Raw genomic sequence first — 21,818 nt, forward strand, 5'->3', positions numbered from 1 at the left:
AGATGAACTAGAGACCATTACTGATCACAAAATAGAAAATTTTGATTATATCAAATTAAAAAGCCTTTGTACAAACAAAACTAATGCAAATACGATTAGAAGGGAAGCAACAAACTGGGAAAACATCTTTACAGTTAAAAGTTCTGATAAAGGCCTCATTTCCAAAATATATAGAGAACTGACCCTAATTTATATGAAATCAAGCCATTCTCCATTTGATAAATGGTCAAAGGATATGAACAGACAATTTTCAGATGATGAAATTGAAACTATTACTACTCATATGAAAGAGTATTCCAAATCACTATTGATCAGAGAAATGCAAATTAAGACAACTCTGAGATACCACTACACACCTGTCAAATTGGCTAAGATGACAGGAAAAAATAATGATGAATGTTGGAGGGGATGCGGGAAAACTGGGACACTGATGCATTGTTGGTGGAGTTGTGAACGAATCCAACCATTCTGGAGAGCAATCTGGAATTATGCCCAAAAAGTTATAAAACTGTGCATATTCTTTGATCCAGCAGTGCTACTACTGGGCTTATACCCCAAAGAGATACTAAAGAAGGGAAACAGACCTATATGTGCCAAAATGTTTGTGGCAGCCCTGTTTGTAGTGGCTAGAAACTGGAAATTGAATGGATGCCCATCAATTGGAGAATGGCTGGGTAAATTGTGGTATATGAATGTTATGGAATATTATTGTTCTGTAAGAAATGACCAGCAGGATGAATACAGCGAGGCTTGGAGAGACTTACATGAACTGATGCTAAGTGAAATGAGCAGAACCAGGAGATCATTATACACTTCGACAACGATATTGTATGATGATGTATTCTGATGGAAGTGGATTTCTTTGACAAAGAGACCTGAGTTTCAATTGATAAATGATGGACAGAAGCAGCTACACCCAAAGAAAGAACACTGGGAAACGAATATGAACTATTTGCATTTTTGATTTTCTTCCCGGGTTATTTTTACCTTCTGAATCCAATTCTCCCTGCGCAACAAGAGAACTGTTCAGTTCTGCAAACATATATTGTATCTAGGATATACTGCAACATATCTTACATATATAGGACTGCTTGCCATCTAGGGGAGGGGGTAGAGGGAGAGAGGGCAAAAATCAGAACAGAAGCGAGTGCAAGGGATAATGTTGTAAAAAAAAATTACCCTGGCATGGATTCTGTAAATATAAAGTTATTATTAAATAAAATAATTTTTTTTAAAAAGGTACATTGTGTGTGACTATGGCTGATCATATCAATATGAGCTAAGTCAGGCACAAATATTCACGTTCGGTGAATATCTGATAAGGAAATGTCTCTAGTCAATAAATGTATGTCTATTGACTAGACAAAGCCATATTCTTTTATCTTTTCTTTCTCCAATCCAGTCTCAAGGATCCAGTGATGGAGATGCCTTCTCATTGAAGATAATTTTTTATTAATCAATTGAAAGCATTCAAAGCCCTCTTCCCTTAGGTGTGTATTTGTACCAAAAATTCTTTCCCAAGAATTCTTTCCTCCTTTTCATTAAATAAAAATGGTACTTTAAGCCTATAAAGAATTTCTGTTATTTTCTGAAGATAAGATCCTCAGCACTCAGGAACACATTCATATATATGCATTCAAACATATCTGTGTACATATAATGCACATATATTTTTAAAATGTTATTTATCCCTATACATTAAAATCTAATTTATATTCTCTATGTTTTATAATATATATAATATATTAGTATTAGTAATTTATGCATGTAATTTAAAGATATATATGAGTATGTATATATTATATATAAATGCAGGGACTTGCTTAAAATATTTTTTGATTGGTAGAGTTATGCAGTGAAAATAATTATGGAGACCCCCTGCTCTAAAGAACCTAGAAAAAAATTTCTAAACCAAAACATACATAGTTCATGAAATTTCATTCACAACCCTTTCCTTGTTAGGGATTTTTCCTTTCCACTCAGTAATACTTCACATTACAACTCTCTTTGAAACTGTCTCCTTTGTGCTGACTATAATACACTCAGTATTTCCATTTCCTGATGTATTTCTTTCAGAAATCTGTTGCCCCTTTTATTCACTTTGCTTGTGTCTTAAATTTCACATTTCCCCAAATCTTTTACAGAAGGAGTTTTTAAAAGGATTTTTAAGCTTTTTTTAAAAGGATTAAATTTCATGGAAATGGTAGCACTCTAGCCTTTTCAAGATGTCATTTCCCATCATGCTTTTGGAAACAAGTTATGGTATTTTTTAATGATCTGTAAGACATTAGGAGAGGAAATATTTTTCCCAAATATATGGCTACCTTGTAGTCTAAAACAAAGTATGATACTAGATATTTAGTGCTGTTTTTAAAAATCACTCCCATGATTATCAAGTTTCATTTATTATTAAATATACAGACACTTACAACAGCCTCCTAGGCAGTGTACAAAATAAATTAAATAGTGCCTTAGTTTTCAGCTGCCTACATAAGATCAACAGACAGCCACACTCACTACTGTTCAGGGTATAATATTCTCCACATGTGCTTCATTTACTGTGCTATCCTCTCCCAGGTGGACTTTGTGAAGTCCAACTCGGTCCAACTTTGTTCTTTTTAAAAGAAGGGAAATATTAAATGGAAATGCTCTAAGACATTCTAAAGGTATTAATCCAAAATCTTTTGAAAATTTCATGTCATTGGTAATGAATCATTAGATTCTAATTATAGTAGGAAGTAACAACAAACATTATTATTGTGCTTTAAGATTAGTAAAGTATTATTACCCCCATTTTATAGATGAAGAAACTATTTTAGTTCTGTCTTGTCCAGTCATAAAATTGGGAAGCATTTAAGGCTGGATTCCTAACTCCGGTCTCATTCTCTAGAGAAGCCATATCAATATTCAGCTTTCTCCCCAAATGAGTTGAACTCAACTTTTGTTAAATTCCACTTTGTTCTAAAATCATAGTTAGCATTATAAATTATCAGCAGATAAACAACATCTTCATTCATGAAGGGACAGCATAATTTGGTGAAAACACTTGATAGGGTTTAGGGAGGCATATATTTGAAATCTAGCTCTGTATTAACTACCTATGTAACTTCAACTAAGATATTGAGTCCTTAGATTCCTTATTCATGTAATGAAGAAGGTAGTTGAATGATTCAAATATCTTATAATGCTATTAATTCAAGAAGCACTTTGGTGAATTCAGGATAAGTGCTCCATGTTTACATATTAGGAAAGTAGGAAGAGGACAGAGAGGTGGGAAAGAGAAAAAAATTTGGAGCACAAGGTTTTTCAGAGGTGTGTTGAAAACTATTTTGCATGTATTTCAAAAAATAAAATATTTAAAAATAAAAAAGAATCAAAAGGATAGTATCTAAATTTCAAATCAATGATCAACATAGCTTTCAAATGTAAGAGACTTTAAGATCAAAATTTTAAAATGTATTTCACATGAAGCTTATTTCATTCTTTAGAAGTATGTTTTCTATGAAATAAAGGAAATATATGATTGAAGTTTAGGAAATATATTAAGGCTGTATATGTGTGTGTATGAGTAATCTGCATGTTTCATAATAAATAATTAATACAATGAGAACTGATGACTTCAACAAGTGAGAATAATATAGTAAGAAGAGGGCCCAAAAAAAGCTTTGAGGGACACCCAGAATTAATTAGATGGTACAGTAGATAGGAGAACTGGACCTGAAGTCAGGAAGACTTGAATTTAAATCCAGACTTAGACAGCTATGTGACTTCAGGCAATTAATTTAACTTCTGTCTGCCTCAATGTTGTTCTGAGGAACAAATAAGATATGTGTAAAGTGCTTTGCAAAGTCCTATATGAATGCTAGAGATGAAGATATTAATGAATATGATAATGATGTATAATTAAAGGACACTAAGAAGTAGTCAGATAAATAGAAGAACCAAAAGAGAGCATTGTCACAAAAACCCTGAAAGTACAGTGTATTTAGGAGGAATGGATCATTTATAATATGAAACACTGCACTGAGATTGAAGAGAATGAGAACTGAGAAAAGATCATTGGCAATTAAGAGACCACAGACAAATCCAGAGTGAGTTGAGTGAGAAAACTAGAAGCAAGATCATAGGGAATTGAGGAGTGAGTGAAAAAAAAAAAGAGAGAGAGAGAGAACATGGGAGCAAAAAGTATAGATTGCCTTTTTTAAAATTGTAATTGAATAATGGAAAAGAGATATAGAATGAAAACTAAATGGCCTTTTAATGGAGTGACTTTGCTATATTTGTTGACACTAAGGAAGAAATCAGTAGATAGGAAGAAATTGAATATGAAAGGGGAAAAAGTATAATTGTAGTTTTCTGCTAGAGACAAGAAAGAAAGAGATCAATGTACAAGATAAGGGGGTTAGTCTTGGGGGAAAGGTTCAAATCTTTATCAGAGATTGAAACAAAGGAAGAGAAAATTGAGGATGAAATCAAGGGATTTGTGATGTAGAGAAGTAGCATAAGGGAGCTGATAGTGGAGATTTAGGGGATGGATTGTAAGGAATCCTTAAAGAGAGAAAAGAAGGCTTAGGGCAATCTTTGTAGAGAATAGGGAATAAATTAGAGAAAAGTCAAATGATTGCTTTGTTTTAATGAAAGCTTTATTAAGATTAAAAGGCATAAATTTGTACTAGATCCAATCAGCTTGTTTGTAGCTCTTTTCATCAGCACATGCATGGGGGTGAAGAAAACAATTGATGAGAATGATTCAGGATTGAATTTTCAAAGTATGTGAATGGACCAGGAACAAATAGTATGAAAATAGAAAGCAATGTAGATAAAAGTGATGAATGAGAGGGTCTATTTCTTGAATGGAAGAAAGTAATATTAAATGAAATGAAATGGGAATGAAAACCTGAGAAAGTCCTGGGAGATGAAAATCCTGGTGAAGATGAAGAATAAGTTTATCAGGGATACAACATAGGAAGAGATGATATAATATTTTATGTTCTGATAAAAATAATTTGATGTGTGTTATTCTCAGAAGTGAAATACATGTAGGTGATGATAACATCATGAGTGCACCCAAATACACATGTATCAGGACTAGAAGAGAAAGTGATGGGAGCTAAGAAGATTTAGCAACAGGGAAGTTAGAATATTTCAGGGGACATTGACATGTAGTAAGAAAGGGAGAAATTTGGTTAGAAATAGACTGTGAGCAGGTACCAACTCTGAGAAAGGAAAAGAGAATTTAGGAGGAGAATGGAAATAATAAAATTGTCAAGTATCTATATTAGTATATTTGACTAGAGTAAATCAGTTCAGAAGAATAGAGTTATTGAGTGGGGGAAGCAAAGAGAGGGTCAAAAAGTGGCAATGGAGAGCAAAGAATATTCTAACTCCTTTCATACTCACTATATCAGGAAATTATGAGAAAATATAGAGCCAACACCAGTGTGAGCATGGTTAGGAAGACAGCGTCATCTGAAGAAGCCAAGTTGTTTTTGTTTTGTTTTGTTTTTTAATTTGCTTGTTGCCACAAAGTTCAGATACCACATACAGACTTCTCATCTTTAAGTTCATATGGCCCACTAAACTTATCCATCAAAAGAAGCATTCTGGGAGGGAAGCTATTTTTCACCCAATTTATGGATTATTCAAGACCTTCATTTCTTTCCCTTCACATCCATCTTTTGCCATCTCCAATTGGACAGAAAGTGGGACAAATGGGATCAGAAGGAAGACATAAAGCATAGCAAGTCAACAAAGTCTCTTTTAGCAGTTCTAGTAAAATAAAAAAAGATTTTCATGGAAGAGACGGTTGAAACAAAAGGCTAAAATAAGAAGGCTTTTTAATAACTTGTGACTCAATTATCCATGTTATCACCATTCTTCCCCACCCTCCCACCACTACCATGCAGAACCAAGAATTGGACACACAACAATCCTTTCCCATTTGGAATGAGTTGTATCTGCATTGTACTTTACGTGCGTATAAACCACAGTACTTAAACACGAACCTCATATGGCACGAGTACATCTTCTGTAAACATCATGCTATATTTACAGTACCACATAAATAACAATGCCAATTTTCCAACAGGAAGATTGCACAAGTCTGAAAAAAAGAATTGGGAGGGAAACAAATATGTGGCATAATTACTAACTGAAAGTAGACAGGCCTGGGCAAAAATCAACCCATGTTATTTCCTTATCGAGTAAAATACTTGAGACACTTTTTAAAAAGTATTCTTCTGATAACCATCTTTAGCCATAATCATACCCAAAGGCTTACTTACATTTCTGGTTGGCAGTCTGATGTTTAGATCCCATTCTATTAAAATCTATTAACTTTCTCCAAACAATTATGGATATAGGTTCTTGTTTAGAAAAATAAAATTTAATTAAAAAACCTAGCTTTTTTTCATCAATTCAGTTCATGATCTTCAAGTCAATCCATTACTCCCCAATTTTAAGCAACTGTTAAGATCATAACATTTGACAATCACTATTATGAAGATTAAGATGCTACTAAGAAAATTTCACATGTAGTTCTTATTCCAAAGTATATATTGCCTCTGGTTTACAAGCCTCAGACTTAGTAATGAGTTGTGTAAATGAATGACCCTCCCAGTCCTATTCCCCCAGGTTTCTCCCACTATACCTTCCAAACCCCATAATGTTGCCTACTTGAGAAGTTACAGCCTCAGGGAAGCTACAGCCTCAGGGAAGCTAGATGACTAAAGCACCAGCTCTGGAGTTAGAAGAACCTGAGTTCAAATTCAACCTCAGACACTTAACTTACTAGCTATGTGATATTGGGAAAGTCATTTAACCCCAACTGTTTCACCCACAAAAGAGAGAGAGAGAGAGAGAGAGAGAGAGAGAGAGAGAGAGAGAGAGAGAGAGAGAGAGAGAGAGAGAGAAATTATAGCCTTGGTCTCCACTACTTGCTGTTTAATTTACCTAGTCCATCCCTACTGAATGGTACTGCTCTTATAGCCTCCAACATACCCTCCCTCTGGCAATGTAATATTAATATCACTAGTAGTAACACAGCATTTATTTAATATCTACCATGTTCTAAGAACTGTGCTAAGTGTTTTACAAATATTATTTCATTTGATGTTCACAATAACCCTTCAAGATATGTCTTATCATTGACCCCATTTATGAAGTGGAGAAACAGTGATTAAGTGATTTGCCAAGGCACACTCCTAAGTATCTAAGGTAGAATTTGAACTTTGGATATTCTTGATGTTCAAACTCTATCCACTTCACCACCTAGTTACCTCTGACCTATACTATAGGGTATATGACATTTTCTCTACTTTTTTTTAATATCTGCATTTAAAATTTTATATAAAATAAGGATAAGTGTATGCAGTTTAGTTATGTTTCATAACTAGTATTTGTAGCATTCTAGTTCTACTATTTGACTATTAAACAGGATTCTATGGGCTAGCCAAGGTACCTACCATAATAATATTGCTTCTGTAGGTCAGAACCAGGGGAAGTTAAGTGATGCAGTCTATAAAGTGCAGGATTTGATATCAGGAGCCTCTGAGCTCAGATCTGACTTCAGACACTTAATTAACCATGTGATCTGGGAAAGTCATTTAATGTTGTTTGCCTCAATTTCTTCATCTGCAAAATAAGCTAGAGAAGGAATTGGCAAACCACTCCAGTATATTTTCTAATAAAATTATAAATGAAATCATAAAGAGTAGGAAATAATTAAAAAATGACTGAGCAAGACCAGATCAAAATTTGGGAGTCTTGCTGCTGGCCACATATATAGGCACTGGGTAGGCACTAGAAGAAATATTTGGGGAAATGAGACTCTTCCTGTTATTTTGTTCTTGCCTTTTATTACTTTTCATTTGCTCTGAAATTGGGAGGGGGTAGAATGGGGGCATGGGAGAGAGCTAAAGATTCTGGGTCCTAAAATTTCATTCTTGGTGACTTTTTAAATGGACAGTTACTACTACTGAAAATGTTGGCTAATCTTGATTAGCAATCAGAATTTGTTGAAAGTTAAAAATATTTTATAATCTTGTCATAGTATTAATCTTAGAACTCTAATCTAGTTCCAGAAAAAAAAAGGTTAAAAATAAATGTATCAGATTCAATATCTACAGATTCTTCTAAGCTTCCTGCTTGTTCTATGCATACATAGAACAACCCCCCCCCCTCCAAAAAAAAAAAAGTTACTTGGCCCCTGGAGGCAAAAATTCTTTCTGAAGTGGAAAATTGTCTCAGTGTTAACTTAGAATTGATGGATTTTTCTCCTAACAGAAAAGAAAAAAGGAAAGAAGTACTCTTTCATTCAACTGACATCGGGTATAGAAAGAACCTACTTCCCTAAAAAATAAAACTTAAAATCTTATTTATATACTTAAAAAAAAGAGAGGGAGATATTAAAATTTGCCTTTCATTTTATGAGAAAAGGTTGCACCTCAGCTGAGTACACCAGGGTAAAGCAGAAGGTAGAAGCACGAACCTCCACAATCATATAGAGTACCACCCATTCAAAATGCATGTCATAAAATAAGAGCATAACATAATCCCAATGGAAGCAATTTACTCTATGACTAGAAGATATTTGTTTTCTGAACAACTGCTTAAAAGCTACCCCAATATTTCTAATATTTAGCTCTAAGTAGCAATATATGGCAACTAGGTGGTACAATGGAGTACCTGGAGTCAAAAAGATTCATCTTTCTAAATTCAGCTCTAGACTCAGATACTTACTAGCTATGTAACCTTGGGCAGGTTATTTAACTTTGCCTAAGTTCCTCATTTGTAAAATTAACTGGAGAAGGAAATGGCAACTACTCTACTATCTCTACCAAGAAAACCCCAAATGGGGTCACAAAAACTAATGAATAAGTGAAAACAAATGAATAAAAACAAAAGTAGCAGTATGTTAAAATAAATTAAAATTCTAGTTTCAAAATGGGAAATCAAAAAATTAACTAACTTCCAAAAATACAAAACAGTATGATTTCATTTTATTCCACATAGTATAGCATTTAGGGAAGCAGAGTCATAGATCTCTTGAGAGTTGCAAGGGGATTCAGAAGTTTTCTACTCTAAGGATGAAGAATAAGATGCATCATTAATAAGGAATATACCCAAGGTTACATAGATGATAGCAGAATTGGTATCTGAACCTGGATTACCTGGTTCTAACCTCAGTACTCTTTTACTTCATCACGTTGCTTAATTAACAGAAAAATCCATGATAACCACCATTTCACATGGACTTCCAATAGAATACTGATCATGGCTGCTTAACTTCTGAGATAAGGTTGGGAGACTTCCTGTTAATGGTTGTCTACTGTAATTATCAAGTCTATTAAAGCTTCAGAATAACAATCAAAGCTTCTGATGCTTCAGTGCTCCATGTATGGGACCCTGAATTCTCAAAATCTGGGTCAGCAGAGTTCAAGCTGCAGCAAGTTCTACCAAGTTAGAAAAGTTCAAGTATATGCATCTACTATCTAATATGTCTAGCTAAGTTCAGAGAGATTTATTATTAGACTGGTTATGGCATGATGCCTTCTTCAGGCATATCAGCTCCTAATGACCAGGTTGCAGAGTGATTAAAATCTGCACTGGAGAGATTTTCAAACTTTATTGTGTCATGTATCCATTCAGCAATCAAGTGAATCCTCGATGTATAAATGGCATGGTTATCACATTTGTAGATAACATAAAGATGTGAGAAAAAGCTATACTGGACACAGACTCAGATTCCAAAAGACTTTTTCAAGAAAACAGAAGATCCAAGTGAACAAGGTAAAGGGGTTCAAATAATGAATGAAAGAAAAAAAGAAAGAATGGAAGGAAGGAAGGAAGGAAGGAAGGAAGGAAGGAAGGAAGGAAGGAAGGAAGGAAGGAAGGAAGGAAGGAAGGAAGGAAGGAAGGAAGGAAGGAAGGAAGAAAGATAGAAGAAAGAAACCTCAGGTCTATTAGATTTTTCTGAAGTCTAAATGAGATAATATCTATAAAGCACTTTGCTCCATCTATTTTGCCATCTACCTGCCCCTATAAAGTACTTTGCAAACTTGAGAGTTTCCTGTCAGTTGCCATTATATGGAAGCCAAGAAAGTTTATGAAATTTAAACTATATTAAAAGAGGTAGAATGTTGAAGAATAAGGGAGATAATAGTGCTGCTGGGCATTGTCTGGGTTAGATGACAGCTTAAGTATTGGATTCAGTTCTAAGAGCCACATTGTTAGAGGTCCTTGATAAGCTGGATAGCATCCAGAAAGTTCCAGCCAAGATGGTAAAGGACATCATGTTCATGCCCATTCAGGATTGTTTGAACAAATTCGTTATATTCTACCTGAAAAGGAACAGATTTTATGAAAATATAGAGCACCTCAAATATGTGAAGGGCTGCCATTCAAGACAAACTAACTTGAAACAATAATTAAAAGAGAAAAGTGTAAATCTGAGCTGAAGAAAAACCTTCTTTACAATTAGACTCTTTTGAAAGTAGAATGGATTGGCTTGAAAGATATTGGCTTCTCACTAGAAGTCTTCAAGAAAAGATAAAAGAATTATTTGAATAGTTTGTGGTCAATTAATAAACATCTATTAAGTTTCTAATATGGACAAAGCACTGTGCTAAGAGAAATGGTTCTTATTCTGAGATTTGTGAATATTTTTAAAAAATATTTTCACTATTTTTAATATAATTGGTTTCCTTGAAAATCTTGTGTATTTCTTTTATGCGTTTAAAAACATTCTTCTAAGAGGAGTTCTGTGGGTTTCACCCAATAACCAAAGGAGCTCCTGACTCTGGTTATTAATATTATAATTATTAAGAAGCTTGGAAAATAAATGTGAAATTTTTGTTCAGATATACAATGGATAGTTACTGTAGATGACTTCTAGAGTTCCTTCTGAGTTCTGGGATTCTGTGACTTCCCCAAACAACAATTTAAATCACAGAATAAAAAAAAACCCAACACCTGGTGCTGGTATAGTACTGTTAATTGTGTGTCATAATATACAACATGTGTGCACAGATGTGTTTGGTAAGAGCTTCTCTGAAATGAGTCCTTAAATTTTAAGATGGTCTATTCTTTATAAGCAAAATTCCCATTAGGCATTTTCCCTAATAGGAAAGTTTTCTTACTCTTCTGAGACCAATATCTATAACCTGACTAAAAAATCTTGGGGAACTACATGTCTAGCATGTCCCCATGAGGCACTGTCTGTACCAGCCACTCTATAAAAAAACCACTGTAACTTATTTTCCAAAACTCTCTAAAGCTGTATTTTTAAAGAATTAATGAAGAGCAGATAGTGCAGGAGGCCCACTATTTCTCAGACTACTATTAATTCCCAAGAAGATTAATAATGATATCTTGTGTTTATGTAGCATTGTTCTAGTATCTAATGAACTCGAAGCACTTTTACAGACATTTCTCTAAAATACAAAATAATTAAATCCTAAAGTACCTTTTTCCTTTGATTGTAAATAAAAGCTAACTACATTTCTCCCTACTAATATGATAGACAAGAACCCTAAGATAATCAGTAAAACTGAGATTGCAACTAATGCAATAAAAGATATATTGGAATTGGAATCAGATGACCAGTATTCAAAACTCATTTCCTAATTGTGTAATTAATGACAAACCATTTGACCTTATTGGGTCTTGGTTTTCTCATCTATAAATTAAAAGGCATAAACTAGATGAACTCTTAGATCTCTTTCAGGTGTACATCTAAGATGAATATGAAACTTTTAAGTGATTATATTCCAGTAGAAGTAAGAATATATCTTCATTTTTTTTGCATTAATCCAAGACTTGTGATGGAAAGTGCCATCTACAACCAGAAAAAAAATTACGGAGACTGAATGTAGATCAAAGCATAGTATTTTCAAGGTTTTTTTGGTTACTATCACTAGTTTGCTTATTTTTTTTCTTTTTTTTCCTCGTGTTTTTTCCCTTTTCATATGATTTTTCTTATGCAGGATAATGAATATGGGAATATCTTTTTAAGAATTACTCATGTTTAACCTACATCAGATTCCTTGCTGTCTTGCTGATTGCTGGGAGAACAGAAGTAGGTATGGAGGAAGAAAAATTTGGAACACAAGGTTTTACAAAGGTGAATTTTGAAAACTATCTTTGCATGTATTTGGAAAAGTGAAATACTATTAAATTTTTTTTAAATTTCATTCATACCTATAATTGGATAAAAGGTTCAAAGAGGCAGATTTAAAACTAAATTTTGGGAGAAAAACTTCCTAACAATTAGGAATAATTCAGGAAGCAATGAGTTTCCAAACTAATTGGAAAACTTCAGCAAATGTTAGATGAATACTTATACAGTAGAAAGGATTATTTTTCCTATACAGACTGAACTATGAGGAATTTTGGGACCCTTACAATATTGAAATTTCTTTGATTCTATGATTAAAATTCTAAGAAAAAAGCTGAGGGATCTATCTTATTAGAAAAGATGTTATTGACACAAAATGAGTAAATTCACTTAAAACCTAGAGGATTATTTCAAATAGTGAGATCTTGTCTCCCTAGATACTCAAAGGGGCAATGAAAATAATCAGCTACTGTATTTTATGGCTATAATTTAGAGGTAAGGCTGGCAATAATAGTGTATTTTTTTATGTATTGAAGTATATGTCTGCAAAACTTACTAGGTTTGGGGATTCTTGAAATGAGACAGTGTTTACAAACATACTGTGGAACTTCAACATTAAATCTGGGCAGTGACAGACTAAGTTTCTCTCAAAACAATTTGGTGGTGGTCATAAGGGATATAACTTGACCTTTTGAATTTTCATTGTGCAGAAAATAACTATCCTCACACACACTTGTGATGTTTTTTTCTCTTCAGACTCAAAGTAATTCAAACAATAAATAGCTATTTTCAGAATGGAAATCGTCAAAATGTCTAACCCCCAAATTTAACCTATAATTATGGTTGAAAATTAGGGTTTCTTTTCTTCCAGATTTTCATAGTCACCCAACTTTTGACCTGGCTCATGGGCAAGCTGAGATATTTCTATCTAGTATGACCTAGAGGTAGAAAGACTGCAGTGAATTCATAATGAAAAGAAGACAAATTGTTCCAAAGAAGAAAATGTAAGTAGTATTTCTTTTAGTTTTATTGTGCTTTTCACCAATTACCTCTAGAATCAAGTACAAAATCTTTAAACTGGTATTGGAAACCTCCTACAACTTGGTTCCCACCCATCTTTTCATTCTTATTTTATATTATTACTTTTCATGGTAGTTTCCATTCCAGTCATAATGCCCTGCTAGTTGTTTGTTTCTTTGTTGGTTATTTTTTTTTAATGTGTCATTCTATGAGACCTGCTGAAGACTTTAACTTTAAAAAATCAAGGTCTCTCATTGTATCCAGGGCCATCTCCAGTCATCCTGATCTATATTTGGTCACTGGACCCAAAAGTTTTCTGGAGGGGAAGGTGAGGCAGGTGACTTTGCTCAGTCCTTCTTCACTTAAATCCAATTCACTCGCATGTCATGGCATCACCTCCCTGATGCCATGGTACTATTCAAGAATGAAGGAGAAACAACAACCAATAACAACAATCCCGTAACTCAAAACACAAGTAATCTGTCAAGTCTTTTGTGTATCTCTCCTTATCTCCAAGTCTTGGAATTCCAATGTTCCTTCAAACCATCCTTAGTGTCTATATAAAGTCTTTCTAATTCCTACCATTATTGATTTCTTTGTCTTTAAATACTTCTGTTAACTTCTCTGAGCACATTTTAATTCTCCTTCACTCTCTATATCTCTGTGTGTCTCTCTCTCTATTTCGTATTTGTCCCTTTATCCCTCATTGTTTCTGTCTCTCTATCTCTCACACAAACATATACACACACACCCACACACATACACATACTTATGTCTTAGATTCATGAGGCTAATTTCAATAGTTCAATAAGAGGTTGGGTTTTTCTACTCATTCTCCCAAATTTAGCAGTAAATATTCTCTTTATGGATAGCCAAATGGTAAACATCACTGCCACATCATTAAAAGTTTAAAGCAAAATCCAGCAAACAACTCATGTGTCAGTGTACTAAAGGATTTGAATTCTGATTGCCCAGATTATGGAAGAAAAGGGGCTGTAGGGAGAGTGAAAGCTATCAAGGTGCCCTTGGGCATTTCCAGATGAGAGGTACATTCCTTCAGTCTGTAGAATGTCTGGGATTTCTTCATGTTGATACAACTAGAAGTATTTATGTGAAGGTCCCAATAGAAATCTTTGATATTAGGTTTGATGTTCTAAATAATCTCCACTTCTGATACTTCTCCTTAAGGTTCTGCCTTTCAAATGTTCTTAAGATTTGAGTATTATTTGACCAGGATACATATACCTGAGCTCTTTTAGGAGTCCTCAAACTTTTTAAATAGAGGGCCAGTTCACTGTCCCTCAGACTGTTGGAGGGCCAGACTATAGTAAAAACAAAAACTTTGTTTTGTGGGCCTTTAAATAAAGAAACGTCATAGCCCTGGGTGAGGAGGATAATTGTCCTCAGCTGCTGCATCTGCCCCATGGGCTGTAGTTTGAGGATGGTCTTTTATGAGAGTTGCTTAGCCAAGACCCACATATCTAAGTTCTCAATCTTTTATATAGGTCATTATACATGAGTAATTTATCTTTGGGACAGCTTTCCTTGACATATAGTCAAGGTTCTTAAAGATAAATACCTATTCCTAAATTCATAATAGTAAGTGACAGAGACAAGATTTGAAACCAGGTCTTCTGATCCAAAAATCCAGTGCTGTTTCCAATAAATTACTTTGTTTTAAGAAGAAAGCTATGACAGATTGGGAAATAATTAAAATTATAACAGTGATAATGATGATAATGGCAATTATAAGCTAACATTTGCTTAGTGTTTTAAAGTTTACAAAAAATTTATGAATATTATTTCATTTTATCTCAACAATAACAACAATATTTATATAGTGTTTACTGTGTGCTAGCTACTACAATAAGTGCTTACAATTAATATCTTATTTGATCCTCAAGATAACCATAGAAGGAAGGCACTATAATTATCCTAATTTTAAAGAAAATTGAGGCACACAGAAGTTAAATGAAAAGGTCACACAGCTAAGAAATATATAAGAAAGGAGTTGAACTAAAGTTTTTACTAACTAGAGATCTAACATTCTGATCACTGTGTCATCTAACTCATTTTAAATAACTCTGAAATTATATTCAGTGACATAAGATTAATTAAGAGTGTATACTCTAATAAACTTCAGTTATTATTTTTAAATGATTCTAAGAGAAAATATATCAGAATGAGTGTTGGCTCATTTGCAAAGGTTATAATAATGGGGGAGAGGGAATCAAAGCTCACTAAACTTCTGGGTTACAAATTTGTAAAGGTCTAGGTAGATATGCTTCAAAAAAAAAACTAATAACTCTTAACATTCAAGTAAAAGCATTATAACTAACCATTCAGAACTTAGGAAAATAGTATCCCAAAATTTCTATTGCATATTTATACTGGTAGATTACAGATAATAATAATAACAACAATAACAACTTAATTCACCACTTAGTCTAACTGCCACAAACAGAAATTCACTCAATAGTAACACCTTAACTGTGAAGTAAGTAATAGAAATCAAAATAAGGCTTTGATTGATGAAAAATAGGTGATCTGGAGCAATCTAATAGAAGAGAGCTACTTAAGGGGTTATTTAAATTTGATTTATATTCTTCATATCTAGAATATAGATACTAAACTAGCAGATGTTTAACAAATATTTGTTGTGTTTTGTTTTTTAATTGAGAGATTCAATTTAAATATTAATGTGAAATGATGACTTTTGCCTCATATTGTTATTCCTCAGATAGTCAAGTCAGAATGCTAAATCTTACCCTAAGATTCTGTGGTCTGAAATAACATCTATCTAAACCTATAGAGAAAAGTCATTGACAAATTATATCTACTTAGGTTGTCAAAAATATTTCATTTCTAACTCCATGCATTTGCACAAATTATTCTTCTTCCCTAACATATTTTCATCTTCTTCAGCAAATCATTTTTCTTCTCTTGCTTCAGAACTGCTTCCTTATGAAAAGCCTTCTCACCCATGAGCATTCCCACCATGATTATGTATCTTGCTTGCACTAATTTTATATGCTCTTGTGTCCCCTGGCTATACATTTTCTAGGACTATGTGGATATAAAACTTAGTGTTGGGAGATTGATTAATAAAAGCATAAATGTAGAATGTTTTGTGGATAGGCTCTCTCTTCCCACATTCACTATGAAATATAGTTGCTTTAGGAGGTAGTCCTAGAGATGAAGCCAAACAGATATACTAGAAAGATTTAAAATAAGATAGATGCAATTTTAGTAGATATTTTGACATGATAGTAGGCTATAAAGTAAAGTAACATGAATTTTCATTTTTTTTTAATCTTCACATAGATTAGAGATTTCTTTTTTTATGCCAGGACTATTTGTGACTTTCAAAATTAACTGCTTAAACCATAAACATAATTAAACAACATGAACAAATAATATGTAAGTATACAAGAGATGGCAATATTTGCTGAAAATACATGCATTTATAAATATGGAAATAGTAAGAAATCAAAATGATATAAGCAGCTTCCATACTTATGCATCAAACAGGAATTAAACAGGTTATAGAATAGGGATAAGAACATAAATGATTTTCCCAAAGTTAAAGGTAAAATAATAATTAAGGCCCAGATTTCTTGAGTCTCCAGATTTCTTTTGTGTATTTTTTAAATTTTCTTTTAGCAACTATCTTTTTTAAAGCAATCCTCTCTCTCTTATTTAATACCACAGTTCAATTTCCATATCATTTGCAGACATCTACTCTTCTTTCTAAAGTGTGACATTTTGACCAGGAAGTACAGCCCACTGTTGAAGAGGAAACAGTTTTCAAAGAGAAAAGCATTATAATTCATACCACTTTTGCAAAATAAAAATTCATAAGATATTTCCTACCTATGGTCGTAATAACAGTGCCAGCAAAGAAGAAGGAACTTCCCAAGTCCCAGTGACTGATTTGATTGGAGGTGTTTCCTAAAGGTATAATTCCTGCATTTATTGCTTCCACTATTTGCTGCAAGTTTAAAAAGAAACTTGTCAGTATACATGATCATAGGAATTGAATAGAATATTTTTAAAGAAAAATTAATTAGTAGTTGCATAAAAAATTCAGTTCCAAGATTTTACTTTTTAATGTGAATCCTATACAGGTTAGAATAATATTTTATGATGTAAAGTTTCAATTAAATTTATGAAAAGCTATGTTTGATATCAACTAATCAGTAAAAAAAAAAAACAATGAGAACAGGATAAAATAAATAGCATGATGCTGATAGACATTATTGAGTTATTTAATAAATATGAATTTACCAAGGCTTTCCATGTCAGAAACAGCTATAGAGTTTAAATACAAAAGTTGCAAACTACAAATAAGTTTAAATAGTAGAGAGCAGAATCCTCTTGAAGAAAATATTTCTTGAGAGTTAACAACTTTCTAACAAGTCTATACAGTCTTTTATATCTATATGTGAAGAATGATCATTAATTTAGAACATAACCAATTATTTTCAAAAATATATTGGAATAAGGTAGAAAAGAGAAGAAAACTTTAATAATAGAGTCATTATTGAGTCTAAGTCTAAAGTGTGATAAATTAGCAAGTCTAAAGTTCTCATAATTTATAAGAATTTTATTTTTAAAGGGGGCAGTCAGGTTATACCTCGTCTGGAGTCAAAAAGTCTCATCTTCCTTATTTCAAATGTGTCCTCAAACACTTGTAACTTATGTAATCCTAAACAAATCACTTAATCTTCTGTGACTCAATTTCCTCATTTGCAAAAGAAGCTGGGGAAACAAATAGCAAACCATTGCAGCATCTTTGCAAGAAAACCCCAAGTGAGGTCATGAAGAATTGGACCTGACTGAAAAACAATTAAACTAGTATTTTTTTAAACTGATGGCAATGGGAAATTCATGTAGTCTTCATTTAGCAATTACCATCCAATTAGGTTTGAGTGTCTATTGGAGGGGAAGTGTTATACTAGAAGGCTTGGGAAAATAGGGTGAAATAGAAAACTCAATGACTTCCTTCAAGGAGCAGCCCATTTAGGAAGAGAAAGAAGAGAATTATGATGCAATAGGAAAAATACTGGTTTTAGAGTCAGAAAAGATAGGGTCACATTCTGACTCTGGTTTTGGATAAATCACTTTGCCTCTGGACTTTGCTTTATTCATTTGTAAAATTAAGGAATTGGACTAGATTAGTAGTGTCAAATACAGCCAAACTCATATATTTCTTATTGCTGGAAAAAAAAGATTAAAATGTAATAGGGAAATATTTAACAAAATTCATAAAATACAATAGAAGATAGACAACATTGTATTTTTCAAACTAAAGAGAATATGTGGCCTGAAAAGATCCTTTTGTATTAATTAATAGCCACCTTTCTATTTGAGTTTGACATCATTAGACAAGATAATCTCAAAGATTCTTTTAACTGTTGATATATGATCTACTTTACTAGCTTCTCCATGCCTGATTATTCATAACTTTCTTAGCTTCCTCATATGCAAAATCAGGATAGCAATCCTTTAGCCACCTATCTCAGGGAGTTGTTGGTTATTAAAAGATGTACTATAAAATCTGGGGTTATTATTATCATTCTATTATAATTTACAAAGACCATTCAAAGCACACAACTATGAGGTTATAGATATTTTAGTCCAAAAAATCCATAAATAAAAGACAAAGAGAAAAGGAAAGAGAGGAGTCTAATAATGGTGAAGGTGTAGATTTGGAAATCATCTTCATGTAAATAAAAACTAAATGAATAAAAGTAGAAGAGGTATCCTAGGAAGTAACTCTAAAGGGAGTAGACTAAAGAGGCTAACATAATGGCAGATTATGGTTATGTTTTATTTTAGACAATAATACCTAAAGGTATACAAAATAGGTATACAAATCAAATATTTAATAAATAACAAATCATAATTTCAAGATCCCCATATGAGACTTATGAGACTCTCTTATGAGACTCCATATGTGGTTGTGATGATAGCAGGGATTTGAAGAGTTATCAATGACCTCATATTGTCAAAGCCAATGCTGCCCCTCCTCTTTCTCTAGTCTTCATTTTCTGCATACTGTTGATTATCTATTCCCTGACACCTTCTCCCAAGGGTATGCTAATGCCAGCTTAAACTGCTCCAAGAGACAATTATCAAATTTTCAGTGTGAGCATTTACACTTTGAAAATTAGCAAATTCTATAAAACAGGGCTTGATTTATTGTTGATTGTTTAGTATTGAAAGAGAAGGAGAAAATGTGAATAATAGGTACATTTTGCAATATAGCCAAATAGACATTTAACTTGTCCTGACCAGCCTATAGATTCCTGTTAGTCATACATAAAACCCTCATCTCCTTTCTCTTCCATCTTCTGCATCTGATTGCTAGAATCCTATTCAACCTCCAAGTCTTGCTCAAAAAACATTTCTTCCTTGATTTTCTACAACAGAAATTATATATCCATCCTTTTAATTCACAGAACATCATGGCCCTTTTCTATGTAATTACTCTACTCCAGTTTGCACATATAGTTATTTGGGTACAATACTTAGTAGATTATGTGCTCTTAGAACAAGAAAACTAATTTATCATCATAGCTCTTTAACAAAATGGCCTTGAACATGATAGAAACTCAATAAATATTTCCAAAATTTACCAAATTGAATGGCTGTTTATATATTAATTCACTAGATTTGTTTGTAATTCTAGTAATAATAATAAGTAAAGAGCAAATTATTTTGATAGGTTTTTTTTTGACTAGTGCTATATCTTTCTAAAACCTCAATGCATTGACTTGTTGCTGGTTTATGACAACATAAAAGTATGTGTAAATCACATATGCTTCTGAAATATAATCATCTCACAAGAATCAATCAATACATGCGTATGTATTAATTTCTTATTATCTGTGTTTCTATGTTTCAAACATTGTGGTAAGCCATTGATATAATGACAAAAGTGAAACAAGTCTCTACCCTAAATGAGACTGCATTCTCTTTTAATATATATGCTACTAAGTATAAAAACTATGTACAAAGAAAATACCAATGAATTGGGAGGAGTACAGGAGGCTCTAGCAACTGGCATATGAAGATAACCCTCATGTAGGAGGTATGTAGGATGTTTAAGCTTTGAAAGACTAAGAGTTCTAAGAGATGGAGATGAGAAGGGTATATATTTCAAGCACAGTGGACAACAGTTTATGCAAAGGAAAAAAAAAGATAGGAAATAGAATGTAATGCAAAGAGAACAGCAAGAAAATCATAGAAGACAGAAAGTGGAATGATGTATAATAAGCTTGGAAAGATATGTTGGAGCTAGATTAAGAAGGGCTTTCTAAATGTCGGAATAATCTTTATTTGATGCTAAGGATAATAGGAAGCCACTGGAGTATTCAGAGGAGTTCTATGAATTTTTCAGACCTGTGCTTTAAAAAAAAATCACTTTGGCAAATATGTGATGCATAGGCTATAGAGGGAGAGATGTCAGACAAGAAGACCAGTTAGGAAGTTATTGAAATAGTAAGGGAAAGAGGCACTGAGGGCTTGGAATAGGGGATTGTTGTCTAGGTAAAGAAAAGGAGATGGATATAAGTGATGCTAAGAAGGTTAAAGTCAATAAGATTAGGCATCTGATTGGAAATGTGTCACAAGGGAAAAAAAAGATTTAGAATAATTATGGTGCTACAAGAGGGGTGATTGAAAAAAATGGGGAAATAGGGAAATTTGGAAATGGCTTAGGTTTAAGACTGTATATCAATGACTTCAGGTTCAATACATGGTTATATTTGACAACAAAAGTATAATCAAATCTCTTCATTATTGAATTTGATGATATCTTGGATATTTTCTCATAGTCTCATCTTTGGATATAATAAAGGCATGCTGAATTTAAGATAGACTATACAGGATTAAGACCTGAGATTTTACACACACACACATACACACATATACACACACATCCATCTTATATGTATGTCCACACATATTATATATTTTTTCTACCTGGGATCAAAAACCTATTATTTCCCTCAACTATATGCCAAATATCATCACACTATATATAGTTCCAAGAAAGAAATAAAAGTAGGTCCTAAAGCCATATTTCACACTAAAAATTCATGACTGAAGGACTTTTATATAAGTAATATGTAGAAATAAGTGTAATTATCCTATATTTTCAGTTGCATTTTGGTAATCATGTAACTTTGTCCATCCTGGTCTTTTCCTTACCCATACCTAAATTCTTCACCTGTAAGTTACTTTTGGTTTTGTATTTGTCTTTCTACACAGGTTATTACATGAATGGAGAGAGAAAAAATAGTGATGAATTTGTGTAATTTCTGAAGATTACATTTGACCATACTATATGTAGATTCTGAGTAAGAGTCATGTTTTCAAGATTTCTCTGTGTAATGTTATGTAAACCAGACAGTCGGTATGTGCTAACGTTTTTTTCAGGATAGGGAAAGAAGAATCAGGAGGCATAATTATCACTGTTTCTAAGAGAACAGCTTGGATGAAAATAAAACCTTTTTTTTTTCTTAAAAGGCTTTGAAAACTCTTAGATGACCTCCCAAGTAAAACACAACCATTCCTGACTATACATTTCAACATTTCCTATCAAAATGAGATTTTTTTTAATGTAAAAACTATTGCATTATTTTCCAGGAGAAAGATTCTCTTGCTTTTATTCTTT

The 21,818-nt window shown here is 32.9% G+C and overlaps 1 protein-coding gene across 5 annotated transcripts in view; it reads right to left on the bottom strand.

The window, feature by feature from the left end:
- The window catches only part of KCNK2 (potassium two pore domain channel subfamily K member 2), a 291,790-nt gene that overhangs the window by 130,303 nt on the left and 139,669 nt on the right, over positions 1 to 21,818 (bottom strand). For all 5 annotated transcript variants that reach the window (XM_051998361.1, XM_051998366.1, XM_051998364.1 and 2 more), the window contains exon 3: positions 17,009 to 17,126. In XM_051998361.1, coding sequence (XP_051854321.1) covers positions 17,009 to 17,126 — 118 coding nt within the window. The remainder of the gene's footprint in view (positions 1 to 17,008; positions 17,127 to 21,818) is intronic.

This window comes from Antechinus flavipes, chromosome 4 (genome assembly GCF_016432865.1).
Source record: "Antechinus flavipes isolate AdamAnt ecotype Samford, QLD, Australia chromosome 4, AdamAnt_v2, whole genome shotgun sequence".
NCBI lineage: Eukaryota > Metazoa > Chordata > Mammalia > Dasyuromorphia > Dasyuridae > Antechinus > Antechinus flavipes.